The following is a 24259-nucleotide window of genomic DNA, read 5'->3' on the forward strand; positions in this document are numbered from 1 at the left end:
AAAATTCAAAAACGTTTCTGAATACGCAAGACGGCAAATAATGACACTAAATGGAGGATTATTAAAGAAAAAGTGGATCATTTTATTGAACGTGGAGTATGAACGTAATAGTTTCACCACCAGAAGGAGTCAACCCAAGCTGAACTGCCTGAAAAAGTCGCATTACTATGAAGGTTTGGTTTTATTTAGCTTTCGTTTTTTTGCTGCGTGATAGCTAGCCACACGGCTAGCTAACTTAGCTTGACTTCCTACTGATAGCTCAAAGAAGTTGTAAGGTTAAACTGCTTCAGGGGGATTTTTTCTCCTGGTTACATATGAAGAAACGTTTGTTTCTTTACGCAGTGTTCCTTTATGGTACCGTGTCTTGTAATGACATGGTAAACTGACGTTATCCATGTATGTCGAATTGATGTTACGCGGAATTCCGTTTGAACAATGCAGCAGTTTGATTATGCATCATTTTTCTGCCAAAGCATAACGGTTTTTGAATAATTTTCAACGACTCATGAACAGTTCATAACGTGTCTTTAATTCGGCACATCGCACACAAACAATAGAGGGACTGCTGAAATTAATATTTAACTTTCTGCAGCCTAATTCTTATTGGGACACTTGGCTAAGTTAGCTCATCAGTGAGTGACAGCTGTGAATCGGTTACATAATGTGGGGTTCTTCTGAGATAAAAAGACAACCTGATGGGATTTCCATGATCCTTTGTCTCTGATAATTTCTTTATTTTGTGAATATATCATTGCATAAACCCTTAGGACGTGTGTATGAGTCTTGATTTTATATCGGTGTCGTACGTTACATGAACCACGTCAACTGTAGACAAGAAAGTAAACGACCCTGGTTCTGGAAGACCTGTGTCGCCAGGAGACAAAACCTAAAAACTGGCTGAAAACTGAGCAGCTTTTCTGCTAACCAACTGACAGAGGGGAAACTTGAACCTAACTTGCATCTCGGGATCTATTGTCAACATAGAGCAGCCAGTCCTACCAGAGTACAGTATGTTCTCATGTGTGAATTAATTAATGAGCCTCGTCGTGTCGCTGTCAGTCTACGGAGAAACGGTCTGAATATATCCTGCTTTAACTGTTGGTCCACTAACTAGCTAACGGCTAATCTACCGTAGGGTAAGGGTGACAAAATTTGCTCGTCAGTGTTTTTGTTACCTTGTCTCCTAAAAATGCAGACCCTGGTGTGTTGATATTGAATAGTAATCAAGATGCAACATGTGAAATGTGATTGTACTCTGCAGTGTAATTGGAAAATAGTGATGATGACTGTCATGCCAGTATTACATCAAACCATACTGGTACCATAGGAACAAAAACTGGAGTCCTAGATACCCAATATTGAGTAATTTATTGTTTTTATTATGTAGAATTGCAAGGTAACTTCTACACACTGTCTAACTGTTCAAGTAATTTAGCAGTTTTTCGTATTTGTGTAATTTAGACAATAGCAGAAGTTATGCCTTAAACCAGTGGTTTGCAACTCATCTGGCATCAGGGCCCACCATCAACTTCTTATAAGTAATCACAACCCAAATCAGAGAAAACATTAATTTCTTTCATGAACAACTAGGCAGGACAAACCACAGATGTCTGAAAAGCACATGGCTAAGGGCATGCATGCATAAAAAGTCTAAAAGTGAAATTTAAAGTCTTACAAATTCTTACTTTTACTTGTAAGAGGTCTTAACATTTTAAACGGCACTTTGGCTTAGACACGTCTAACAAATCATTGTTTTCCAGCCAATTTTATATGCTTTTAATCATTCTTTTCGCAAATTTGTTTGTTCATATTACAGTTCCCAGGCCTACCAAGTTGCTCACCAAAAATGTGCATGTCTGCATATTTTGACAGGTCCTCCCCTACAAAAAGTGTAACATTCTTTTTTAATAACAGAACAGAACTGTTTAGTATCAGTTTAGCACACCTGGAAATATGTTATGATACATATAAACATATATAGTGTCGGTTGAATAGAGACATTAAATGTGCCAGAAATCATCAGAATTGGGCATTTATGGCCTAAAATGTCTTTGCCCAATACTATTTGACTTTCCATAAACAGTGTTTTATCAGATTTTTAAAAGTGTAGGAACCCTGAGCATGAATTGATTGAACTTTTTTTCTTTTATTTCTCAACATAAGATGGAAGTTCTGGCAGTTTCTCAAGAAATAACCTTAAAATCAGCTTTATTATTCTCAGGAGGGAAAAAATAAGGTAAAATCTTGAGAAAAGAGAGACAGAAATATAGGTTAGTCATTATTACAGGAAAGCTCAGTGAAATAAAAAAATGGCTTTGTGTCTGCTTAGGGCTTCCATACATCTTTGGCTTTCTGCAAACGCATTCACGACCCACTGGAAAGAGCTCCACACCCACTTCTGGGTCCAGACCAGCAGATGAGAACCTCTGCTCAAACAAATCAAATAGGGATGCAGATGTTAGCTAATAACTTCCAATACTAGTATCATCAGGCATTAGCTAAATTAATGGTATTGGCAAATATGAAATTTCCAATTGTGACTTAAATGTTTTGTTGTGCTTTTTTTTTTAAACATAGAATAAAAGTAAAACCAAGGAGTATTGTCTGTGATCTGATGACCATGAGACGGAGCCCGAGGAGACCCCTGATTCTCCGAAGAAGAAAGTTGCCTTTCCAGCAAAATGACCAGCCCACAGCAGAACCACAGAGTCAACCTGCTGCATCGTGCTCCAAAGAACCTTCTGAACAAGACGCTGGTCAGTCCTTTACTGATGGCATCCGCATTATGGATCACCCCACCCTGTCCGACACACAGGTGGTCTTAATTCCCAAAACAGCAGACCTACAGAGCGTCATCGGGGCCCTCACTGCAAAAGGCAAAGAGTGCGGCGCCCAGGGACGAAACAAGTTCATCCTCCTCAGTGAAAGTGGCAGCGGGGACAATGGATCTGTTTGTCAGCCTTCTGTGATTGACACCTCTGCAGGGACCGTTGGACAACCAGTGAAGGCAGAGCCGATGCATGATTCCCCGGATGTTAAACCTCTCACTGCAGCCAAGCTTTGTATGAAAATAACATCACGTTTTAACTTTATTTTGGAGTTTAAATGTCTTCCTTTTATCCTTCCTGTGTTTTTAAAGTAACTGGTTTATGTTTTCTCCTTTAGTGAATAAGGACCTGGAATGTGGACCGTTAGATAACAGCCTCACCAATATCCAGTGGCTGGGCAAAATGAGCACACTTGAAACAGATCCAGCGAAGCAGATGGAGAACAAGGAAAACCAAAGTCCACAGGTCTGCTACTCCTTTTCACCTTAGTGTGATTGTTTGCCTGGCATGTGAAAACACTAAAATGCGTAGGGGGTGTTCTAAGGCATGTCTCAACATGTCTCCGTTTACCCTTTTAACCAGTGTTTTTCACTTACTGGTAAATGTCACATTGGTGTGATTTTGTAATGACCTGCCTTTTAGGATTGGTTGCATAAAACTAAAGCTAAAATATGAAATAGGACCGAAGGAGATCACTGATTTTAGATAGATTTATTGATTAATAAACGGGGTGAATAAACTAGAATATGATGCCCATTTTGTATGAAGGGGAAGAGATATTTAGAAGTTTTACAAGTAGGCATAACAAACATCCAGATAACATTTAAACTGAAATTTAAGGAAACTAGAGGCTTTGTGATAAATCTGTAATGTTGAGAGTTGTCGTGATACCAGGTTTTTAAACTTAATAAATTCCAGTTATAACACATGATATTGAGAAGTTTTTTTCTGTGCTGAAAAAGCAGACATCCTTATTGTCTAATATAATTCTCAGCAGATGATGTCACGCAGCAATGGAGAACTCCCCTTGGTGATTTCTGCATAAAGAAATGCTACCCAAAGGCCATGTTTTGAGCTGTTTACAACTATGCCAAGCGTTCAAAGTACAAAAATGAAAACATTCATTTTTCTTAAGCTACTTAGGTGTCCCGAAAGTAGTGAAATATTTAGGAAAATTAAGTTTTAAAGCTCATGGAGAAAGGCAGCAGGCAGGAATTAAAAAGCCTTCGTCTGAAGTCTGAATGAGCGGGATCCCACAACGCTTGTGTACGGTCCGTTTCCACTAAGCGGTTTGGTTTAGTTCAGTACAGTTTAGCACATTAAACTCTGATCTTGCCTGTATTTCATCTGATGTCTGTCTCTTTTAAATGTGGATGAAATAACAACAAAAGTTGGAGGAAAGAAAATTGGCACTCAAAGAGAGCCAGCCACAGTGGCTAACATTAAAGAGCCACTTCGTAGAACAGGCAATTTTGTGAACAGCACATCATTACTCAGTTGCTCACCCCACAAGCTTTATTCGGTTGATGGCACATTAAAAGGAAGTTTGTGACAAAATGAGGAATTGTTTTAGTCAAAGCGGCTCAGGCAGCATCTTAGTTCAGTCCAAGAATCCTCTAGACTAGACTCTCTCCCTTCATCTGGCTAGACAATACTGGGATGTCTGCATGACTGAGTAATTTGTGATTTTTATCTCCATACAAAGTAAATCAGTTAAACTAAAAAAAGGAACACTTTTTTTTGTGAAGTGTAGGGACCACACTCAATATATTTAGTATTTTTTGATGACAATTGCAGTTTAGAGATCTTTTTTAGAGCTTTGAATTATTAACTTTCATCCGTTCCCATTCATTTCTAATGGCTTTCCCCCCACTTCTTGCCCCCTGTGGAGCAATGGGGATCACATGATTGCAAACAACCTATGTGGTGATTTATGATTTATTTGGTTAAAAATATGACTGTAGATCTGATTGTATTCTTTTTAGATTGTAGATCACTTTCCATACCATTGATTAGCACCGTGCAGCAAAAGTAAATCAAGTTTTGATTTGAATCACTATAATGGCTTCCCACAACCAGTGATTGAACGATTACTATACCACATGCTGTTATGCTCTTTTTGTGTAGAGGTCTTGTCATTTGGTAACTCTTTTAGTGTTAGATGTGAGGTTTTAGCCTTGAGAGGAATTCCTTTTGTTTATAAATTTTTGTTGTTCATCATTGTTTTATATATTAATAATTTTCACTCTTTTTTAGTAATCTATCACTTATTTTTTAAAGTGTTAAAGCACAGTTTAATTCGATAAATGCATGTAATGTAGATGTTTTGAAATCAGTAGGTTATTGTGTTGATAATTGTGATCTCAGTATCAATTAAAATAATCATGATTATGATTTTGGTCATTGTTGAGGACACCTACCAATGATCATTTAAATATTGTTGATTGTATCATTTAAATAAAATTGAAATCCAAATAGGGATATAGTAAATTTAGCAAAAACAATTATGTAAATATAGAATAAAGAAATGAAAGCCTATAAAATAGTGGTTAAGTGCATTAGTTGAATATTTTTCAGGCACAAGGTTAATGCCAAGATCTCCATTTTATTCCAGTTTTTGTTTAAACAAATCCACATTCACCTTGATCTGCTCTCAACTAAATATGCATGCAGAGTTGGGGTTCAGGCCTCTTTATTATTTTCTTATTTATCTGCAGGTGCCAAATCTTCAAATGGATACAGAGCCAGGTCAACACCCCCTGTCAGAGAGGCCTCCATACTCTTATATGGCCATGATTCAGTTTGCCATCAACAGCAGGAAAACCAGGAGGATGACGCTGAAGGAGATTTACATGTGGATCGAGGATCACTTCCCTTACTTCAGAGAAGTGGCCAAACCAGGATGGAAGGTACTCTGTCAACACTCTGCCTGGAACATTAAAGTCTGAAAAGACATTCACTTTAATGTCTCTTTTGTTTTTGCAGAATTCAATTCGTCACAACCTTTCTCTACATGACATGTTCATTCGTGACACCTCACCAGATGGTAAACTTTCTTATTGGACCATCCGTCCTGAAGCGAATCGATGTCTAACTCTGGATCAGGTGTACAGGGTGAGTACAAGTGACCCCTTAAAACCACCATGAAACAAAAGCAGTAAAACTGCTTAATTTTTATTCATACAACAAAAGAGGAGACATTTCTAATGTTCTGAAATATGAGGTAATCATGACATGTCCTCCAAAGTCTTTATTTTCTGATCTTCATATTTATCTGTATCCTCACTATACATCTTTCTCTACAGCCTGGTTTTGACCCGATGACTGCTCCTGTCCCTGTGCCTATGCTTTTATTGTCCAACCAAGTAAGATCCCTTTTTAAGATTTTCCAGGAATATCCTCCATCAAGGCCGTCAGACAGGAGAGCGCAAGAAAGGGAAAGAAAATCAGCAGATGTCCATTCTGACTTGCCTGTTTTTGTTAACCCTGACCCACAGAGTGCTGCTGCAGCTGGAGGGAAAGGCTGTAGGGAATTTTTTTTACTGTTATTCTTGCAGGAGGAGATGAGATGGACTAGTCTGCTTTGAGACCATGTTGCAAAGCAGGAAGATATGAATATATCAGCTCTTCAAGCACTTTAGTAGATCTATCTTTGGCTTGATTTTTAAACACTTAGATGAGTCATAAGTGTAGTCAGGAATGAGACGGCACACAAAGTCAGCAGAGGCGACACACTTTGTATTAACTAATCTTGTGTCTTTTTAATTCTTACAGCAACACAGGAGGATTCTTCCTGACATAAAGAAACCAAGTGGATCTGGTGAGTTTATGCAGATGTACTCTGGATTACGAGGTAGAAGAAAGAAAGAAGGTTGGACACCAAACTAGAGGATAAAAAGTAATTTATGATTTCTTTTCCGCGCTCAGAGAGAAGAATAAAACCTCTTCTCCCTCGGACTGAGTCCTACTTGATTCCTGTCCAGCTTCCCGTCACCTCCTCCGTGTACATGCCGTCCCCTCAGACCCAGTTTCCCCCCTACAGCTCGCAACAGAAACAGATCGCTTCACGAGGGGTTAAGAGAGTACGGATCGCTCCAAAGGTAAAGATTTAGCACACATTGTAAATAAAAAAAAAAAAAAAAAAGGAAGATATGCTTTATAAATTCGATAAACGATCCTATGGATTTGCTTTTAAAGAAATGTAACAGTGAGTGAGTTTGAAATTCAGAAGCGGGACACAGCTCTTTATTTCTTCTTTCTTTTTTTTGTCTTGCTTCAATCAAAAATCTTCCTGTTGTTTGTCCAACAGGTGACCCAAAGTGACACCCCAGCTGTGGTGATGTATCCTCAGAACAACAACGACCCAAAGGTGAAGGAGGAGCCGGTTTGTGTTCCAATCAAATGTGAGACTCCCAAGTCCCTTACTCCTAAACCCCTCCCGAAAAGGCAGGTCAGCGGCTCCCGGCGTAAACAGCGCCTGGTTCACTCCCTAAGCGAGGAGCCTGTCCTTCTCTGCCCTGAGAACACATTCTTTGACTCTGGCGTCGTCTCTGATGCGTCCACTTTCCACGACTTGCCAGACGCTGAGCTGAAGAACAGCCCAGATCGCGAGTTCTCCTTTAAGACCCCCATAAAAAGTAGCAACCACCTGACCTCCTCCACACCCAGCAAACCCCCATGTAGCGTCGCCCCTGAGCCTTGGAAGGTGACACCTGTAGGCAAAGGCAGCCAGAATGTTCTGGACTTCAGCCCCATTCGCACTCCAGGCGGTCCAGCAGTCACACCCCGGCACGAGTACACCACCTTCAGCTTCAACAGCACCCCCTTCAAAGACTGGCAGCTGTTCAACTCCCCACGAGAGCTGCTCAACGGCGCCCCCTCCAAAGCAACAGCGCTCACAGACTCTCCCATCGAGTGTATCAGAAGCAGCTGCTCCAGAGAACTGCTGCAGGCGGGAGGATCCACACCGGCCAACCGCTCCATCACAGAGGGCTTGGTGTTGGATACTATGAATGACAGCCTGAGCAAAATCCTGGTGGACATCAGCTTCTCCTGTATGGATGACGAGGACCTGGGGACGGCCAATATCAGCTGGTCCGAGTTTATCCCACAGTTTAAGTAGCCTAATGTCATTTTAATGTACAGATGGGTCTCTTTCTTGAACACTATTGGTGGGAAACTGGGATGCTTAGAAGAAGGTAAAGCAAATGCAAATGTGAGAAAAGATGTATAAAACGCAGTCCAAAATTTTAAGAAATCTCAATGAGTAAAGAAGGTTGATGAAGGCAAAGCAACCAAATTATGACATTGTTACTATTCGTTATGATAGTGAAAGTGATTTACTGTAAAATCTGGTGGACAAGAGAAAATTTTAATACCTATTTTTCCATCTAGATATTTAGCGGTCCTACATACCAATGCAAATATACGGCATGAGACCTAACTCAGTTTTGCTGGAATAAATAATTACCAGACCAGACTGGTGGGGGTTGGCACCACTTTTTAACCGCTTTTCTCCCTTGTCAGGTTATAATCCTGCATTTAAATTAAGTGGGAGAATTTTTATTAAATAAATGAATGTTGTAGCGTGCTTGTTGGACTGAAAACACTCAGCTAAAGACAAGTAAGAAACAAATGAGAGCAGACCAACTCCTAGACTGACATCCTTACAAAGCAAATGTAACTAAAGGGATTTTAACTTTTGTCCTTTTAGTTTAGATTTCGACAATTTTCAGATTTAGTATAACACAAAATCTTTAATTTGGCTGCTTTTGTTGCTCAACTAAATCATTTTTAAGCTCTTTTATCTAAATAAGCACCATAAATCTTTTGCCTCTGTTATTTAAAGACTGGTTTAGTTTGTTTGCATCTGCTTTGCTTTCTTCTAAACATTTCAAACCTCTGCCAGGAATTAAGTGAAATTACTTACTTCAAGCAAAACAGTTGTACAGGTTGTAAGCATTTTCAATACCCTGATACTTTTTGATACCACGTGTTTTTAAAAAAAATACACAGCCCGTCAGCTAAATTATTAGGGATGTTCACGATTGGCCAGCTAAATGGCTTAAAACCCTCTTAAGGTCAGCAGCAGGATCACTTGTTGGTGAAAGCAATTACTGATAATTCAAAAGTTCAGACGTGATTATGGTCAGATGTGCCATATAAATAGTAACGTAGCCACGTATGCTTAAGTTAATGGCCACTGACACGCTGCCAGAATGCTCTTTAAACGGATGTAAACAACAGTGAACTGATAGCATTGATAGCATCTCATAGGAACATCATGGATTATCACTATTTTGACATAGAGTTGTACATAGACTTTGTCAGGTTATACTCTTGTTTTTTCTAATGCCGGTGCTAAATCACTATTTTTTTTTAAATGGTGGTGATGTTTAAGCAGTGCCTGAATCAATACTTTTAAGACAAAAATGTTTTTTAGAACAGTCGGTGGCTGAATCAAAGCTGTCTTGATATCATTAATGATTCTGAAATAAGATATCAGTGGAACATTTCAGTAAAGGAAACAGGTGTAACTTCTTCATGTAACAGGTCTGGTGGTCATGTATCGTAATGAAGCACCAAAATCTGTCTTGTGTTTCGGTACACTAGGTATCGGATGTGTTGGTAGCGGAACAATAATGGTGCTGGATTATACTCATCCCTGTTGAAGATCAGTGTTGCTAGCCTGCTAGCGTTAGCTAAATTTAGTTTCACCATATACCAGCTCCCACTGTGATTGCATCTTAAATAAACTGCTATATTTTGTTTACAAAGTCTTCTTAACAACAGGTTAGCTGACCAAATGCATTGATGCATGATCTGTGTTAAGCTAACAACTAATTACAGCCTTGATTGAACACAAATTTTACAGAAGTGTAGCCAACTAGTCAAAAGATACAAAACACAGAAACTGTACTTTTTATCCAACACCAAATCACAGCGTGAGCAAACCTCCTTGTATGCTATCTTCCCCATGTTTGAGCTTAATATAGCTATTTTTTGCTTCAGTCAAGTGGTTATATGTGAATTTAAGCTGCCATGACCCACTTACACTATATCTCCATTTTCTAGATCGAAATACTGCCAAAAAAATGCTGCTCTTATGAGATGCTATCAATGCTATCCATAAACTTGTTTACATCTGGGTAAAGGAGCATGGCAGCAGCCATTAACCAGACCTACAGTGGCTACCAGTGGCTTTTGGTTGCATTACAGTGCATTCGTCCAGGTTTGCAGGGACTGAATAGATTCCAACAGAACTAATACGTAGCTGAAGTGACTTGTAATGCTGGTGCTACTTCAATTGTCTAGACAGCTAATTGAGCACATGCTTAGATGGCATCACCAAGTGTTTTAAAAAGCTTTATTTCATACTCATTTCCTCAAGTGAGTAGGAGAGAAATAACCAATCAAAAACAACAGGCAAAAACATTGGTAACATTTCAGTTCTTTAGTGTTACCATTGTTTTTAGTGTCGACAGTATTCAACATGAGTTTACCAGCAATTTTAGGTAAATAAATTGAAGATAGGTCCCAAGGGCTTTTAATTTAGTTGCAGTGGTGTCAAAGTATCAGCATTGTTGGATCTTTAATAGTATATCAAAGCTTCAAATTCTAGTATTGTGACAACCCTGAATTAATCTACATGTCATTCTTCATATCTTCACTTCATGGTGACTTTTTGTTTTCCCATCACTGCCTCTTTGTCACCTTCACTTCCAAAAACTTTACACGTTCTGCTATCTCTCATCACTTTCCTTCCTCTCACTAAACCTGTGCTCTTGAAGGATTTCACAGAAATATTTCTTACATGTATTTGTTTGTTGATTTGCACATTTTAATATATAATTTAGCTCATACATATGTAAATTCAAAGACGATATATTGCCTGATAAGCCAGCAAGAGGCTCCTAGGCTTCCAAGGATCTACCTTTAGACTTTAGATTGTAATGCAAGATTATTAGCAATAAGCAAAGTAATACAAGTAGCACTAACAGTAGTAGGATTGTGTCTGTACATTTATTGTAGAACCGTCTGTTCCATCTGACTCAGAGTTTATGTTCATCAAGAGCAGGTAAAGGCACTTTGTACCTGCACAGAGGAACGCTTTGCATGCAGTTACTCCTCATGTCAACATCATTGTTTATGATAGACTTTAAGAACTGAGTTCTTTGTATTTTTGTAGAGCAGGTTGAATTTGTCTGTAAGCAAAAATCAGACATAAGGGTTCAAGCAGAACAGTTGATGCTGCAACATTTTAGAGGGCAGCATGGGAGATGAAAGAGTTGAAATGCCACAAAATAATGTATGTTAAAGGGTTTTAGCATGTTTGTTTGTAATAGTGCTTTTCCATTTTGTGGTACCATCTTGACTTGTCAAGACTCTACTCTGTTTTTGGAGTGGACTAGGTGAGAGAGACCATACCTAATACCCTGAAACTTTCTTGGTATCATTTCTGGCGAGCTGTGCCGATGATAAGATGTGACGTCAAGCCAGAGCGTATCATCAATAAGAATGGTCTGAGTTGGATTTCTGACACAGGAATCAAATGCGTGTCTTCGTTGGGTTTGCACTGCTACAAAACTTCCCTGTACTTATCTTTAGTATTTTGTCTCTTTGCTTGTCGCTGTCTTTGCATCAACATTTGTCTCCTTGCTGTGCCAAAAAGCAGCAAAACTGAGAACCAAGAACACTATCGCCACAGTGTCCTCCATTGTTGTTGCATTGGGCATCACAGCAGGTTCACATAGCCTCACAATGACGGGCCTGGTACCAAAGAGTAGAGCTGGTACCACTCATTAAAGAGCACTGTAAGTGTAAAGTGTTTCCAAGCATGTGCCTTGTTCTGTTTTCTAAAGTTGGTGTCTCTCCTTCTACAATAAATCAAAAGGTGTCGGTGCCTAATGCAGCACAAAGAGTTTTCATTAAAGTCATGTTTTGACTGAAAGCATGCTTTAATTCTTTCTGACTAGCTCACATTTAATCAATGATATTAGACAAGGTGCAATTTCTACAGCATTGTCGATACTCTGTATTCTATCTGAAAAACTAAGGTCAGCAATTTGTATTTATATTCAAATAAAAAAATAGAAACTTTCATTGATTTCTTCTGATTCAGAAATTACTTTAATGCCTCATTGCAAAAATACTATAATTCAAGTAAATTCTACGAGAATGTCAACTCTGCTGCCTTTTCTCATTGAGGGTTTTCACATCTTGGAATTATTTTAGTATCAAATAGACACTTAAAACATGTCTGTGGTAAAGTTCATCAGTATGAAGCAGTCTCTGGGTTCTTCAGTATGTCTTGACTTCCTGTTGAGCCACTTCTAGAAGGATCTGTAGCTGTTTGCTGCAGTAATCTGAGGAAGAGAGCAAGATTTATGAGTTTTAGAAAGGCCTTATGTTCTAAACAAAAAGGTGCAAAATGAAAAACCAAGGTCTAGTAAAGTGTGGGTTTACTAATTTGATTTTTAGTTGAAAAGCTAGAGACCCAAGGTTTTATAAACTTAGTCAAAGATAGTTTTCACAACTTCAATTTCTTTGCTATGGTCCAAATTGTAGTTAAGTGGTCAACACAGTGATGAATTTTAGCTGATGATATTGGCCTGTGAAATTTTAGGTTGATTCTGTCTTCCCTGAGCAGTTTCCTCGAATAAATCGTTATGAAATTACAAAGCAGCAAAATTACAAAGGCTGTGAATTGTTGTAATCTTATCTTTATATGAGCAACAGGACTAAGAAGCATGCATCTGTTTGGCAGTCGTAATCTAGTTGACCAAATCACAGTTTTGTGTAGTTTTTTTTTTTTTTACAGGTCAACCTTTGTTCATGGCGATAAACTACAGTAAAAGCTGTCTTTAGCCAAAAATGTGCAACACCAAGCTTTTCACCTAGTCTCGGTACATTGGTTTGGTCCTTATCAGGGTTTATCTGACCCCTGTGAAACTAGAGCAAACAAACCAAACTATCTTGGCAAACTGACTGGAGTTCAAACATGGTGTGTGAGAGCGGCCAAATTCTTATGTCAAAAAACAGCATTTGTCTGAGCACCCGTCTGAGGAAATCTCAGGACATTTTAGCCCATCACAGATGTTAGTATGACTTTTTCTGACCATCACCATATTTGAATGGTAAACTACATTTTCTCCAGAAAAAAAATAATTGGGTGATTGTTGTTCAGACTTACCAAAGACGCGTCTCCATCTTTGTGGTATGCGATATCGATGCACGGTCACATAATAAACCGGGACTCCGGTCAGCGTCAGAATGCAGCTTCGCCCCGTGTTCCAGGGGTCCGAGTACAGAGACAGACCCACAATGAAGAAGCAAACCACTGTGAAGGTCACAGCAATGGCCAGTGGCACCTTTGGGTTTAACAAAAATTGCAAACTGATAAAAATGCAACCGTAAAGTGGAATGCTGTACAGTTTGGTGCAAGCATCTGACACTTACTTTGAAAGGTCTTGGGTGGAGGGGGAAGCGATACCTGTGGATGAGCATCCCTAAGGTTGCGAGAGCGATGAAGAACCAGCGGGAAAAGGAGGCGAAGTTGATGAGCTGGTAGATCTCTCCTGTAATTATCATGAACACCACCAGGGGGTACTGTGGATAGAAAATACAAGCATTATAATACCTCCTTATTCAATTTCTGTTGACTGTTAAATTAAGCCTCTAAGATTTCAGTCCAGATTTTGACAAGGCCACTCCAAATTCTTCATTTTTGTTTTTCCAAGCCATTCACAGGTGGACTTGCTGGTGCATTGTCCTGCATATCCAAGTGTGATGAGCTTGATGTTGGGAAGTGATGGGCCTACATTCTCCTTCAGGATTTACTGGTAGAGAACAGAATTCATGGGTACACCAACTGCGGCAAGTCATCAGGTCCTGAAGCCACAAAAAAACCCCAGTCCATCACACTGCCACCACCATGTTTGACTGTTGGTAGGATGTTCTTTGAAATGCTGTGTTAGTTTTACGTCAAATGTAAGAGGAGTTGCACTCTTGGAGTGATTTGTAGGCTGGCAACTCTTGGGAAGGTTAACCACTGTTTCAAGTTTTCCTCACTGGTGGACAATGGCTATCACTATAATTCTGAAAAGTTCAACATTTGTCTCGTCAGTCCACTGAATGTTTCCCATAAGTCTTGGGGATCATCAAGGTCGGCAAATGTGAGATGGGCCTTTTTTGCTCTTTCTGGTCAGCAGTGCTTTTGGCCACTCTTTCTCATTGAATCATGAGCACTGACCTTAACTGAGACAAGTGAGGCCTGCAGGTCTTTAGATGTTCTAGGTTCTTTTGTGACCTCATGGATGAGTCTGGATTCTGGCTGCCTTTGTCAAACCAGATTTCACCCATATTCTTTGTCTCAGTTATGTTTTATTTGTAAACAGTACAAATGACATAACATCCTGCCGACAACGCCAATCATCAGTTTTTGCTGAAGTTGAGTTTGATCATGAGGGTTTCTAAGTGATTAAGTGATTTTGTGTTTGGAACTGCAACTGTAAAACTGGTCTCATGGTCTGGCTGATTCATCTAGTTAGTGCCATCCAGAATATAATGTTTAAAAGAAGCTAAAACTATCCCTTTATCTGTGGTCTCCTTGTCTTTGAAATTGGTGAAGATATGGAGATCATCCAGTGAGTAGTCAGCCTCATATTGGCCTTTGCCTTTAGATAACTAAAACTGCCCCTGTTGGAGAAGATGAACAAAAAGTTTTTACCAGAAACAGAACAGCAGGCAGTGGTGTATGTCTGTGGACGTGTATCATGGAGAAAATTGGAGGCCAGTGCCCCTCTCTGGCACCCACAAACAGCATCCTACAACAGAGACAATACACCTTACATTCAGGATGTTAGCGCTTGTTTTTGGTTGATTTCTGCACACAGGATCTGTATAGGCCTAGATGACCTGGGAACAGCAAAGAAGCCGCCATTAAGAGCTCCAAGGCAGGACAATGCCACGAGAATGGGAATCAGAGAGGACAATCCTTGGAGAGCACGGTTTGCAAACGTCTGCAGAGGCACAGACACAAGAAAGACGTTTAGTACAGGTGAACCGTCACAGGTTTGTCTTTTCATTTGATTGCCCGGTACTGACCACAGCTACGGCATCAGATATGAGCAGCTCAGCGGGGGTCATCATGGTGTAGTAGGCCACATTAACAAGCACATAAAAGACTGTCACTGTCACCATGGAGCAGATTATAGCCAGTGGGATGTTTCTGATGAGACAGGGTGCATGCAGAGAGACAGATTAATGATAATGGTGCTTTCAAAGCAATGTGGCTTCAAATATTTAATCAAAGTACCTGTTAGGGTTGACGACCTCCTCTACGACAAAATTCAGATAAAACCTAAAAGGAAGAGGGAAATCCATTAACACAAAGAGATTTGAATAAAGACTGTTAATACTGCTGGAAACATTGATTTACCATCCACCGTAGGCGTATAGGCCATTATAGAAGGCCAGAGGCAGACGATCCAGTGTTATAGACTCAATCTCAAAGCCATTCTGGAAGTTTTCTGTTTTTCCTGAAAAGTAGAAGTTGAAGGGACAGACAAAGGCCAACTTAGATTACTGCAAATCCACCGGTGGGTGACAGTAGCTGGAAAGTCCTGACTTATTTCAACTAGATGATGGACCATGCTGCCTTACAACATGCGGTTTCAGGGTTTGAACCCCAACCAGGGCCTGTCAATATGGAGATAGAGTGTTCCCCTGAGCAGTCACTGCAGCATCCCTCACCTTTAGCTAGTGCGATCACACCGGGGATGATGATAAGGACCAGAGCAAACATCTTAATGAACGTCAACGTGACTTGAGTCCGAGAGGCCATGGTCACACTCCAGCAGTTGACAGCCACAACAAACGCTACAGAAAGACAGCAAAAATAAAGCTTTATGGATCTGAATTTTGCACTCAAAAGGTACTGAAGAACAGTAGAATGGTATTTTGGGATGACTCATTAACCACTTACTCACTCCAAGGATGCTAACAAGCTTGACAAGTGCTATCGGAGCAGCACAAGGTTCAAAGAATGGTTCCACCACATAGCGGCCAAAAGCCAGGGACACATAGGAGGACACGGAAGGTCTGGATTGGAAACCGAAAACATGCTTTTAATTGGTATTAATTCAACTGAAATCAAAGTTTGTTTGTTTTCTCTACCATACGAAGTGAAAGGTAGAACTACTGTCTAGTGGTAGTATGCCTCTGCAAGGTATGGGCTCATAATACGTAAGGCCACAGTGAAATATGACCTTCAAAATCTCATCAGTTCAAACTCAGGTCCAAGTGTAGATGTGTGCAAAACTTGACAAAAATCCCCCAAAGCAGGAACGTTAAGCTCACAAGATTTGAAGTCACGGTGAGCTTTACCAATGACCTCCAAAATCTTATCAGTTCAACACTGAGTCAGAGTGGACATTTTTTGCAGTTTGAAGAAAATCCATAAAGCGTCTCTGGAGGTTTTGCATTAACAGGCAAGTGATGAACATGATGTCCAATGACACTGAAATTTGACTTTGTATAAAAGTAATGAGTTCATCCTTGAGTCAGAGTGGACATTTGTGCAAGATCAGGTCAGGTATGGGAGCATATGCTGGTTTGGTACGTCAACGCGTCAACCTTGGTCCTGTACTTATCCGGCCTCCTGATGGCCATCATCCAGGCCTCAAGATGACTCCCCCCATGATGCATGTGACCGCCCACAACGTCTGGTCAGGCACACTGGGTCCTGAGCACCCAGTATGCTGTGAGCTGGATCAGGCCTGGGAAAGCGTGCCAGGTGCTTATAGAAGCGCAGCTGCCACTCCAAAATCCAGCAGCTGGCCCCTCCCAGCCCCAGTCTCCTGAGCACGTCAGCATAAGACATACGATCTTACCAATGTTACCCGAAAATGCACCTACGAGAAGTTGTCACAACTAAGTCCAGTGTGTGCCTTTGGCCATCAGTCAGAGGATAGTAAGTCTGGAAGGACCAAGGATCCAAAGACTCTGACTTTTGTCAGCATGCTCAGATATCAGGGGCACCGCACTGCCTTGCCCAGCGAATCGTTGCCCATTGTGCAAGTCCAAGTCTGCGGCTGATCCCAAACTTGCTGTTATCAGATTGATAGATTACGCTGCCAAGGAAGGTGGACCTCACATTTGTAACACCTCTGTAATCTGATGAGGTTATTCCCTATTCAAAGTGGACAATAGTGCAAAGTTTGAGACTAACAAACCAAAAACATAATACTTATGCTTCTGGTTATCAAAGATGTGATGCATGAAAATATATTACATCAACAAATAGAACAAAAAAAAAAATACAAACCTGATAAATAAGAACTCAACCCAGAGTCTTAAAAAGGCAGGCAGTGGCCCCAGTGTTTCCAGTAGATAAGTGTAGTGACCCCCAGACTTTGTAAAACTGGTTCCCAGTTCAGCATAGCACAAGGCCCCTAAAAGACCAGGGAAAATATTTAAACATGACAACTAGGATGCTAAAGAGTTCGTTGTTTTATTAGATATGCGAAGTTAAATCAGACAAGGTGAATTCATGTTAGTAATTCTTGTATGTGAATGCATATACGGCGCTGTGAAAAGTCTTTGCCCCCTCCTGATTTCTTTTCTTTTCATTTTTGTCACACTTAAATGTTTTAGATCATCAAAAAAAAACCTCTTAGATTTTCTCTTTCTTATTATTGAATCATGAACACTGACCTTAACTGAATCATTTTAAATTTAAACTTTTTTCCATTTGTGGACAACGGCTCTCACTGTGTCCCCCAGCTATGGGTTGCACCAGCTGTGCATAAGTTCAGACGTAACCTAGTTTGAATGTAAGTTCTTACTTACGACTTAGTTTACACTCTCCTAACATTTAAGGTGTTGCACCAGCAGTGATAGTTTCAATATAGAAAATATAACTTAAATCTTACACCTACCCCCTACTGGGCATAAAGTCCTCTGTAGAATACGTCTGTCATAGTGATAGCTTCAAAAGACCTGATAACCCGGAGGATGACCAGGAGTTGAGGATTTTACTGGGAATTTGGTGTCAGCACTGCATTCTCCATGATCAATAACTGTTGTTTTCCATGAGCAGAGATTATTTCTGCCATCCACTGTTGTATTATCTCGTGTTATTAGCAATTTTACCACTCGATATCAGTGTTATTTTATACTGTCTCTAGGTTTAGACTGTAGGCTTTACAATACTCACATAGGCAACATGCCTTGTCATATTTTTCATTCACACTGGATGCTGTTTGATGATTAACGGCAGTTAGCAAACATTTTTAGCTGTTAGTATCTGTAGAAAACACGGGGTTAAAAAATGCTTTTGAGTGATTGGTTAAAGTAAGAGAATACATCGTATCTGCGACAATATTTTGGTTAGTTTGGACGTAAATCTCTACTAGTTAAGATCAACTTTACATCTCTGTGGTGTAACTGAACAATGACACAACTTAAGTTAGAGCTTAACTAGTTTCAGGGTTTAGTGTGGACTTTACACCATAACTTAAGGCAGAACTTACGCTGGTGCAACAGGCTGCAGGTCTTTAGATTTTGTTCTGGGTTATTTTGTGACCTCTTGGATGAGTCATCGATGTGCTCTTGGAGTCATTTTGGTATCCTGGCCACATCTGGGAAAGTTCACTATAGTTCCAGGTTTTCTCTATTTGTGGTCAGTGGCTCTCACTGTCCCAGCATGTCTTTAGATGTTGTTCTTGGTTATCTTGTGACCTCATGGATGAGTCTTTTATGTGCTCTTGGAGTCATTTTGATAGGCTGGCCACACCTGGGAAGGTTCACCACAGTTCTAAGTTTTCTCCACTTGTGCCTAATGGCTCTCATCATTCTTGACTGCAGTCACAAAGCTGTAGAAACTGTTTTGTAACCCTTTCCAGACTGATAGATGTCAATGACTTTGTTTCTTATCTGTTTATTTCTTTTTTAGATAGTGGCATGATCTGTTGCTTTTTGAGATCTTCTAGTCTACTTCACTTTGTCAGAAAAATTCTATTGAATTTTTTTATTTAAAAAAATGGTTAATCACATTTAATTCAGGATATATCAAAGGGGGCTCTTTATGTTTTTACATAGAGCAAAGTAGACTTGGTTTCCTTAATTAATGGAATCCTAATCTAACAAGTTGATTTAGTGCAGTATTTGCTCAGATTATATTTGTCTATTAAAATTAATTAGATAACATGAAATATCAAGTGCAACAAATACACACAAAATTAGATATCAGGAAAATCATAGCAATGTACTTCTGGCCACCCCTGCTCAAGTTAGCCCCCCCAGTCAGAAAGTCTAGCGACACCACTGCTAATAACTCCATCAATGAGCTTACCAAACATGGAGAGAACCCCACAGAGTGCCCACACCAGCAGGGACAGCCCCACACTGCCACTGTTCATCAGAACTCCTTTGGGTGCGATGAAGATCCCACTGCCCACCACTGTACCGATGATGAAGGACACGGCAGGCAGCAGGGTGATCTCCCTCCTGAGGTGTACCACCTCCTCTTCCTTCTTCTCCTTCTTGCCATCTTCATCTTTCTTCACCTCCATTCCTCTCTCACTTGAAAACCACAAACTGTGCACATTGAGTTTCTGCTTATTAACACCATTGGATATCAGCCCTGCAAAGCTACGTTCTTACCTCTGCTTTGATTGTTGCTCAACTGCAAACAGAAGCCAATCCAGTGAGACGTCAGCTGTTGATTTTCCCCCGAATGGCAAACAACAGTCCTCTTTTTGCTTCCTGTTAACCCTTCTGGATGCACATTAGCAGCAGTTTGAAGGCTCATGAAGCTGTGGTCGAGAAAGACAGTTAGCAACAACATGGGCCCGTCTCCCCCCTCGTTTCTCCTGCATGTTTTTCTCCCCTCATTGGCTGTCACCCATTCCAACCCCCCTTAAAGCCCGAGTGGGGAACAAAGCCAGCAGTCTTCCAGAGCTTCAGAAAGTAACTACAGCAGTTTAAAGTCGTCACACTCAGCCACATTGTGCTGTTTGTTTGTGTCTGTATGCAGCTTGACAGAGGCCTTCCTGGGCTCTGGGGGAAAGGGGGTCAGGGTGTTGTGGAGGCAGCTGCACAGACTGCAGGAGGGCTATGCTCAAGAACAACACTCTGACATTTTTTAAATCTTGTGCCCTCTAAAGCCTAAAATATTTCATGCACATGCAGCTCAAGCAAAACCTTGCATATTTGTGCAATATCTCTGGCAAATGGAAAACAACACTGTGGCTACACTTGTAGCTTGTTTTCCCCTATTTTCACTTGACTGACCACTCTATGGATGTCACTTTCATTCCATCTGGCAGAGCGATAGCTGTGCTTGTTAAAATTCCTCCGCACACAGAACTGTACATACCAAGAGGTCACACTAGGTCAAAATGCATCAAGTGTTAAAATCTGCACATGCCAGGAGCTGTCATTTGGCTATGCTTGAAAATTCAGACAGAAAACATATTGCAGAACTTCAAGATTTATGGTGCACATGTCTTGAGTAAAGTAGGATCATGTGATGTTTGGTTTTATTGGAAGAACATCTCAGATGCAGAGATGGAGGATGTTTTTGGGGGCGTTCCCGCTGTTAGAGCCAATAAACATTTCAGCATTCTACTGCACTAAATCAGCAAAAATGGCATATGACCAGGTCCGCCCACAGAAATGTCTGTGGACTATAGAATGCCCTCCCCAGCTGGGAATTATGGGTGATATCAAGGCATGCCTGTTTCCCCACTTCGCCATATTCCCCGTTTTTTTCTGTTTGCCATTTTTTGCCTTAAGTTTTTCAATTTTGGATCAATTTTTTTTGCCACTGTTTGCCCATTTTGCCTCATGCAACTTCTTCTTGTCACTTCAATCCCATTTTGCTACTTTTATGCTACTTTTAATTCATTTTTGCCACCTTTTGCCCATTCACCCACTTTTTTACTGTTTTGTTTTTGCCATTTTTTGCTGCTTTACACCCATTTATGTTACTGTTTACCCATTTTTTGCCCCTGTTTTTGGTTTATGCCAATATTTGGCACTCCTTTTTGCCACTTTCCACACATTTCTGCTACTTTTATGCTACTTTTAATTCATTTGTACAAGTTTCTGCCCATTCAATATTTTCTTTATTTCTTTCTAAGCAATTTTTGCAACTTTAACCAATTCCTGCCGGTCTTCACCCATTTTTCCACTCTTAACCTATGTATGTTACTTCTTTTTTGCCACTGTTCACTGATTTTTGGGGGGGGGGGGGGGTGAAAATTTTTGCCACTGTTTGCCCATTTAAATGCTTTTTTACTGCTTTTTTTTGTCAGTTTTTGCCACTTCACGCCCATTTTTGCTACTATTTGCCAATTTTGCCCCTGTTTTTTGACTTTATGCTCATTTTTGGCACTTCTTGTTGCCACTTTTTGCCAATGTCTTTCATTTTTGCTTACTATATACAATTTTTGCCGCTTTTCACCGTTTTTCCCAATCTTTTATTTATTTATTTATTTATCTATTTTACTTTTTTGTTGGTTTTAACCCATTTTTACCACTTTTCACCCTTGCTTGCCACTTCCTTTTGCCACTCTTAACACTTTTGTGCCATTTTTACTCCTTTCATGCTTTTTTGCCCTTGTTATTCCACTTTATGCCCTTGTTGCCACGTCTTTTGTTGCACTGTCGTTCAATTTTTGCTGATTTTGAAGCATATTTTGCCCATGTTTGCCACTTTATGCCCAATTTTACTGTTCACTAATTTTCTTCCCCCTCTTTTGCCACCTCATGCATATTTTTGCCCCTTTTCACCCATTTTGCCCTCTTTTCACTGCATGCCTACTTTTGCTGCTCCTCTTTTTGTTTTAAGATGCCATCAAAATGCAACCCGAAGCTTTATCACGCGACAAAGAAGCTAAATGTGAGCATGATTCATAGACGTCGCCATTTTCTCTGGGCCAAAGCTCATTTATAATATAGTGAGGGAAAGGGGAAAACTGTTCTGATCTGTGATCACAAGTCCAAATTTTAAATTATAGAGGCTATGTCCTATGGACCATAAACGGACAGGGACCATCCAGCTTTTATCAGTGCATAGTTTAAAAGCCTGCATACCTGATATGAGGTTACATTAGTGCCTATGGTGTGGGCACAACAGCATGGCTTCACAGTGGAAGAGTCTGGATGCAGAACTGGCCTGCAGTTTAGACATTTCATCAACAGAAGACCCTGTCCCTACTTTTTTGGGATGTGTTGCAGCCATCAAATTCAAAATGAGCTAATGTTTTTCATGAAATGGTAAAATGTCAGCTTCAACATCTGATATGTTGTTCATGTTCTACTGTGAATTCTGTTTTTTTCACATTTTACAGTGTACCAACTTTTCTGGAATTTGAGTTGTATGTTAAATCAGTCAATGATTCAGCCCTAAATATTCCAAGGTAATAAACTGAACTACTTATAAAAACAGCTTCATTCCCTTGTTGACTCACACATTACAGCTGTTTGACCAGCAGAGGGCAGTAAATCCACGTGACTCTACTGGAGTTTATTCACTCAAAGCTGGCTGCACTGTAGTTTCTCTCCACTAGATGGCGACCTCATCTCACCTCATATGATCCATCACTGAGACTCACAGTTACTTACTACCTCTTCCATCTTCCAGGTGAGGCCCTGGGACATCTTGAGCATCACACTGTGAAATCCTGGGGCAGGTCTGAATTTAGCCCCTTCACTCAGCAGGTAACCCAGCCGCAACACAACCACACATACACTCACTCACAGGCTCCTGCCCCCAGGGATGTGAACTCCCCTGCTGTTTACCATCTGACCTCTTCAGATCCTCACCCAGTTGAAATCAGCTCCAACCGCTCACCCCAACTTTTTCTCCTATTGGCTCTTCTCAAACGGAGGACAAACAGAAAGGAGATACACTCTGACATTTCCCATGAGCCTTCACATGGAAGCCTTTACATTACGTAAATTACTTCAACGAATGCTTAAGATCTCTCCAGCATTTATACGGCATGCATATACTATATTTATATGAGAACATAGGGCCCCTGTAACAGTGACTCTTGGGGAATCTAGCTCCATAGTAGCATTAAAACATGATACAATCATTGTTTCAATTAAATTACAAATCTCTCCCATAATCAATTACCTGCTCAAGGTAAATGCAGAGAGAAAAATCCCGCTCCATACTGTACACATGGAGGCATCACCTGTGGCAATGGGCTGCATGCATGAAATGAGCCCTAGAGTCCTAAATCCTCCAATTACAGGCCTTGTTATGAGATATAATGTGTTTATGATTCTCTATCCTGGGAGCTAATTAGCTCTCTCACACACAGACAGGGTTTGCTTTCATATATATGTGCATATATGTCATGGACAAAAGTATTAGCACCCCTGAAATTTTTTCAGTAAATACACCAATTCTCCCAGAAATTGTTGCAATTACAAATGTTTTTGATATACACATGTTTATTTGTTTTATGTGCATTGGGGGAAAAAAGGAGAAAAAAGCCAAAATTAACATAATTTTACACAAAACTCAAAAATTGGCCAGACAAAATTGTTGGCAGCCTTTTAAAACTGTGGCTAAATCATTTTATTTCAAGCATGTGATGCTCATTTAAACTCACCTGTGGCAGTAACAGGTGCTGACAATCTAGAAATCACACCTGAAGCCCGTTAGTGTATAAAAGTTGACTCAACCTTTGTGTTGTGTGTCTGTGTGTGTCACACCAAGCAAGGACAAGAGAAAGAAGGGCCCAGAATTGTCTGAGGACTTCAGAAGCAAAACTGTGGAAAAATATGAAGGTTACAAGACCATCTCCAGAGATCTTGAAATTCCTTTGTCCACTGTGTGTAATATAATCAAGAAGTTTTTGTTAGATGCTCTGTAATATGAAAAAAGTACAAAAATACCTAATTATATTCAGTGGTTTAAAAAAAGTACGAGTAGTCCTACACAGAAAGGATTTTAAAAAAGTAGTAATGGTAGACACGCTCCTGTCCCGACCTTTTTGGGACTCATTTAAAGAAATTCAATTTCTCAGTTTGAACTGGGGATGCACTATATTGGATTTCTGCCAATATTCGATATGCCGATATTTATAGATCTATTTTAGCTGATACCGATATCGATACCGATATTTAAATATGTTTTACATGACTAAAAATGCCATCCTTTAAACACAGTTTAAGGTTTGAGGATGAAAAAAGAAACAAACTTTTTTTTCCCTAAAACACACTTTAATGCATTAAAGCCTGAAAACACAAATAATAGCCAGAAAATTCTAATTTTTTGGAACTGAAATGTTTATTTCATTTTCTACTGAAATCTAAAAATCCAAATTTCCATAAAATTTAACATACTATATATTTTTTGTACCTCATTTGTTATATTAGGTGTTTTTGGTAGCTGATAATCCACCAGA

At 39.9% G+C, this 24259-nt stretch overlaps 2 protein-coding genes across 5 annotated transcripts; one reads left to right on the plus strand and one right to left on the minus strand.

Annotated features, from left to right (window-relative positions):
* Positions 1 to 4: 4 nt before the first annotated feature.
* Positions 5 to 7957, plus strand: foxm1 (forkhead box M1). 2 transcript variants are annotated; one of them, XM_041780823.1, is made up of 9 exons: positions 5 to 173; positions 2578 to 3062; positions 3166 to 3293; positions 5546 to 5737; positions 5814 to 5942; positions 6134 to 6193; positions 6603 to 6648; positions 6756 to 6928; positions 7138 to 7957. In XM_041780823.1, exons 2-9 carry the CDS (start codon positions 2615 to 2617, stop codon positions 7948 to 7950), a joined length of 1989 nt encoding a protein of 662 aa, XP_041636757.1. In that variant the 5' UTR covers positions 5 to 173; positions 2578 to 2614; the 3' UTR covers positions 7951 to 7957. The 2 variants fall into 2 exon arrangements, with proteins under 2 accessions (XP_041636757.1, XP_041636758.1); XM_041780824.1 differs by lacking the exon at positions 6134 to 6193.
* Positions 7958 to 7993: 36 nt separating this feature from the next.
* si:ch73-352p4.8 (cystine/glutamate transporter) lies at positions 7994 to 19627 on the minus strand. Of its 3 annotated transcripts, none has more exons than XM_041780827.1 (13): positions 19494 to 19627; positions 19183 to 19412; positions 17155 to 17281; positions 15814 to 15929; positions 15582 to 15707; positions 15268 to 15367; positions 15145 to 15189; positions 14934 to 15057; positions 14745 to 14848; positions 14557 to 14653; positions 13287 to 13436; positions 13021 to 13198; positions 7994 to 12193 (listed from the first exon to the last, which is right to left on the minus strand). In XM_041780827.1, the coding sequence occupies exons 2-13, from the start codon at positions 19400 to 19402 to the stop codon at positions 12129 to 12131; spliced, it is 1452 nt and encodes a 483-aa protein (XP_041636761.1). In that variant the 5' UTR covers positions 19403 to 19412; positions 19494 to 19627; the 3' UTR covers positions 7994 to 12128. The 3 variants fall into 3 exon arrangements, with proteins under 3 accessions (XP_041636761.1, XP_041636760.1, XP_041636759.1); XM_041780826.1 differs by having other exon boundaries at positions 19183 to 19427; XM_041780825.1 differs by having other exon boundaries at positions 7995 to 12193; positions 19183 to 19505.
* Between the last annotated feature and the right edge of the window lie 4632 nt (positions 19628 to 24259).

The sequence above is a fragment of the Cheilinus undulatus genome, linkage group 23, assembly GCF_018320785.1.
Source record: "Cheilinus undulatus linkage group 23, ASM1832078v1, whole genome shotgun sequence".
Lineage (NCBI taxonomy): Eukaryota > Metazoa > Chordata > Actinopteri > Labriformes > Labridae > Cheilinus > Cheilinus undulatus.